Below are 4694 nucleotides of genomic sequence, written 5' to 3'. Positions count from 1 at the left end.
AACATGGCTATTCTAAAGCTCTAACATTGCATTGTCTATTCAAGTAAGCAACTATGATTGTTATATATTTTGGAGCTAGAAAAGCTAAACATATCACGATTATCACACAACAATTACAAAAGAGGAACAATAATGTTAAAATTGCAAAATCTATTTTGAATAGAAAAGTTGTTCTTCTGCATGTTTTCTTCTAAAAATTTACTTTCTCATTAAGTTCTTAAAAGGGAAAAGCAAATTGTCCTTTACCATACAAGCTTCAATATAGGACGTGCCTACAATATTCATGTCCCCTTCTTAAAAGGAGTGGTTGTGGACACATCCTTATTAGACTAGCACATACAAGATGCAAACTATTACATTGAAATGTCAATGATGGAAGAAGTAAAACCATGAAGGGAGAGACATTACTTACCAATTGTGCTACAACCCCTTATTGAAGCAAAGTGATTTTGTCCTTCATGAAAAGATTACATATTCATGGAGATAGAGAGAGAGAGAGAGAGAGAGAGAGAGAGAGAGAGAGAGAGAGAGAGAGAGAGAGAGAGAGAGAGAGAGAGAGAGAGAGATTCTCAAGTTAGGAGGTGCTATACTCATTTGGAGTTTTAGAATGAGTAATTGTTTTTGCTTTGTGAATGTTCTCATGTGTATAGATACATGAGTGAGAAGGTATGGCTTTAAAAAATTGTACACAACATTACGTGAGCTCAAAGCTTTATGAAGAAAGGGTGGCACCCACCCATTACACACCCCCTCCCCCTCCCCCTCTCACCTCAAGTCACCCTTTTTCTTTATTCCCTTTTCTTGATGTGGACTCTTTTGCCTCCCCTCTCTTCCAATTAACCATCACAAGAATCCCCTAAAGATCCCACTCTAACTCATTTCATCACATCAATTTTGACACATATGATATGACTCTTTGCTTGGTTTGAGGTGTTGGAAAGTTGTAGGTTGCACAAATATTTCTTGATTTTTGCAAGTTGTTGCCTACTCCTCAGGGGGTAGGGCTTAGTTACAATTCCTCTTTTTCCAAAGAGAAAATCGACAGCTTCTGTTTGTGAAATCAGGGTTGCACCCACTTGCTATTTTCTTCCCTAAGGCTCCATCTCTCTTTCTCTCTCTCTCTCTCTCTCTCTCACACACACACTCACACACACACACACAACTTTGAAATCAGGGTTGTTGGCTCTCGCTTCTCTCTCTCTCTCTCTCTCTCTCTCTCCTCACACCCCCACACACACAGGAACAACTTTTTCAATTCATCATCTTAGGCACGCCTACTAAATTATGCAGAGGAGATAGGTAGTTGATGAGGTGGTGGACGAGAAGTCTACACCTCTACGTCTAGACACCATGGATGGGCACACATCTTGCTCACAAAGGGGAGCAATCGAAGATGGCTCACCGTCTAGAGAGCCATAGAGCCACGACGAACAAGGCAGGATCCAGTCCCACCCGCCTCTAGTCGCGGCCGTACCCGAAGAATCTCTGACTTTAATCGCAAAGGACGACGTGATGTGGGGTGCGTGTCTTTGTGATACAAGAGTGGGCTGGAGGTAGAGACACAGAGGGAGAGGAAGGGGGGAAGGGACGGGAGGGCAGAGCTGTGGAAATGGCAGCGTCGTTCAAAACGGGTCGACCCCCCCTCAACCCTAACGGGAAATTGATTTTGCGTTGACAGGTATTTTGGGTCAGCTACTAGGTGAAATCGCCGCTCGCTTTTCAGCTGGACTGCAAAAAGATTGGACGAAAACACCAAGCGGTCGAAGATCAAAGGCCAAGTGAGGTATGCAAAGGATAAAGCTGTTAGAGTTCCGTCTTATTGCTTCGGCTTGCATTCTAGTTCTAGCTGCGCGATCTAAAGAATTTGGTTTGTCTAGAGGAAGCAAGAGGAAAATTTTCAGCATTCCGTTGCGATCAGGGCAAGGAGAGGTACCTTCCCAACTTGCTGAGAAGGTAAGCATTTTGTGCTAAGCAATCTGCTTGAAAATTGCATCGACGAGCTCAAATTCTTGCTTGGTAAAACGCAAGGTTGTGGATGGATGGGACGGGGTTCTTGAGAGCCAGTCAACTAATGGTGCAAGCAAACGCGCAGGAGATGATGGAGCAATGCTACGGTGCAACAGAGGTGGCAGGGCTACCGCCGAAGAAGAAGAGAGGGCGGCCTCGGAAGACAGAAACAGTACTGCTGCCGGGAGAGGTGAGTGCGTTGGGAGTGAACACGACGACACCATCGTCGGTCGATCAGGCCAAAGCGAGGAAGCCTAGGGTTTCACACAGCGATGCTTCACCGTCAGGCGAGATGAACAATCACGCCATGGTCGGGCAACCCGTCCATGGAGTGGTGGACGGCTCGTTTGATGCAGGATACCTCATCACTGTTCGCGTGGGAGACTCGGATACTGTCTATCGAGGCGTGGTGTTTGGTCCCGGCCTTTCTTTGCCTCTGATCAGCGAGAACGATGTCGTGAAAAACACCAACAGGGACGATGGATTGCCTTCTTCTCCCACCCCAGCTACGCCTGCCGTGGCCGATGCTCCGCCTATGGCCTTCACCGAAGCCCCTAGAGGCACGTCTGGGTTCTCTGCAACTCCCCCACCGCCTCCTCCTGCTCCTACTGCTGCTTCTTCTGCCGCTGTCACCGGCTACGGATCTTCTCCGTCAGCTTTTGGATCGTCGTTTGAACGGGATGTGTCAAATGCTGGTAGTGGTTTCATGTATACCGCCGTTCCTCAGCTTCATCCCAACCATGGATTTTCCCCGCCTCCTGCTCGAGGCTTTGGCTATTCCTTCAACATTCCAAGACCGGGGTATGCCCCCGAGACTGCTCACCTTGGAGCAGCAGATGCTCAGGGTGTCCCTCGTCGCCGTGGCTCCTAAACACAGCTTTGCAAAGCAAATCCTCCAGCTAGCTCCGCGACCATTTTTCTTGTGCCATATCTATTAGACGGGGATGAAGGCACCGGCACCTACCATTGGCAGCGAATAGCCCATCTTGCCTATGCGATGCATTTTTTCGTGCTCTACATCTTTCCTCAGATTTTAGATGTGGACATTCCCAGAAAAACATTTGTAAAAGAGTGCTCTGCAGATTATCAGAACTGTACAGTGCTCTCCAGGAATTTAGAGACTGGTATGCAAGTATCGAAAACAGACATGCCGGCTAATTATAATTACTACAGATGTAAAGAATCAGGGTCTTAGCTCCTGGGCAACATTATACAATACTTGTCACTCATTTTCAAAACGATTACACTTGGTGAAAAGATACCTGTTGCTGAAATATGAGGAGTGAGCCTTATGCCAGGTGCTTCCTAACCGAGTCTGTTGATCCCGACAGTGATCAGCCTGTCGGGATGGGCTTTGTCTCTTTTGTCCAGATGGGTCATTATTTTAAGAATTGCTACCTAAATTAGTCATGTGCTATAGTATATTGAAATAACCATCTTCTCTGTGCATGAAGACGTTGACACAAGAGGCTATGCAGATGTGACCATACCCTCAAAAGTCACCTTGCGGAATAGTAGTGCTATCTGGAACAAACAGGAGCCTGTATCGGCTTTTAGCAAGCAGGCTGGCATGCGAGTCTTCTTTTTTTTCAAAAAAAATATCGTGTTGTATGGGCTTAAGGTTGTCATTTGGAGCTCCCACTCACACTGTTTATATCTGAATTATTGTGAGCAGCATACCATTTGCAGTTTTCAATGCCAGGTAGGGCATTTTTGAATTTTTCCAGATCAGGTATTCCATTATGGGCCTAAATTCGCTTACGACTGCATACTGCAGGTAGTGGTAGTGCATTATTGCATTTGGTCCAACTATCTGTTACTTGGTCCTATTGCCTCTTACTTACCACTACGTCAAGGGCGGGGCTCGATCGGGAAACCTGATGAAATGGATTCAAGGTCGTTTTCATGACCTGCGGAGTTGATGGCCGCTGCCCTTGATCCGGATACCTAGGAAAGTACCTAGGTCGGCGGGCAGGCTACTGGCTACTGCCGGTCGCCTGCCTGCCTCCCTAGGTCCTTTCCTTAGGACCATACTAGGGAAGCTCTCTCTTTCTGCCCCGTCTTGCCTCGCCTTTTATCAATAATCTCTTTTTGTGATAAAAGTGGCAGTAATTGAAACAGTTGTGGCCCACCTACAAACGGTTGAAGAGTATGGTCCCCTTATAAAAAATCAAAATTCCTAGTAGTGTTAGTTGATTGATCTGTGTGAAACATAGGTTAATATGCTCCCTTGCACCGAAATCGTCTAAAGTAAATGTCCCTTCCTCTTGCAAACCCCTCTCTCTCTCTCACAAGGATCTTTGATGAGTATGTCCAATAGGAGTTTGAAATTCCTTTTAGTATTAGTTCTCCCTGTTGTTTGCACACTCCCTCTCTCTCTATGTGGCCCTTCTCACAAGGATATTTGAAGAATATGTCCAATAGGAGTTTGAAATTTTTTTTAGTATTAGTTCTCCTTGTTGATTAATTTGAGAGACATGGGTTAATATCCCCCCCACCCCCAGATATCACCTTAAGGTAAATCCCCCCTCCCCCCCGCCCCCTCTCTCTCTCTCTCTCTCTCTCTCTCTCTCTCTCTCTCTCTCTCTCTCTGTAGCACCCTCCCCCATCACTATCTCCTTAGTTGGCTACTGCCTCCCCTTCATATCCCTCCCTCTTCCCCTTCTCTTGATTGGGTGCTGCAAGCA

The 4694-nt window shown here is 46.2% G+C and overlaps 1 protein-coding gene across 5 annotated transcripts; it reads left to right on the top strand.

Moving 5' to 3' along the window:
* Nucleotides 1-1040: 1040 nt before the first annotated feature.
* On the top strand, nucleotides 1041-3245 carry LOC147896485 (uncharacterized). 5 transcript variants are annotated; one of them, XM_087382085.1, is made up of 4 exons: nucleotides 1046-1519; nucleotides 1693-1783; nucleotides 1878-1953; nucleotides 2093-3245. In XM_087382085.1, exon 4 carries the CDS (start codon nucleotides 2096-2098, stop codon nucleotides 2876-2878), a length of 783 nt encoding a protein of 260 aa, XP_087238211.1. In that variant the 5' UTR covers nucleotides 1046-1519; nucleotides 1693-1783; nucleotides 1878-1953; nucleotides 2093-2095; the 3' UTR covers nucleotides 2879-3245. The 5 variants fall into 5 exon arrangements, with proteins under 5 accessions (XP_087238208.1, XP_087238207.1, XP_087238211.1 ...); XM_087382084.1 differs by having other exon boundaries at nucleotides 1679-1783; XM_087382082.1 differs by having other exon boundaries at nucleotides 1041-1519; nucleotides 1693-1953.
* Nucleotides 3246-4694: the final 1449 nt, after the last annotated feature.

This window comes from Dipteris shenzhenensis, chromosome 11, assembly GCF_047967505.1.
Source record: "Dipteris shenzhenensis isolate YYH24624 ecotype China chromosome 11, Dip_SZ_1.0, whole genome shotgun sequence".
Taxonomy (NCBI): Eukaryota; Viridiplantae; Streptophyta; class Polypodiopsida; order Gleicheniales; family Dipteridaceae; genus Dipteris; species Dipteris shenzhenensis.
This window is presented reverse-complemented; position numbering and strand designations above follow the sequence as displayed.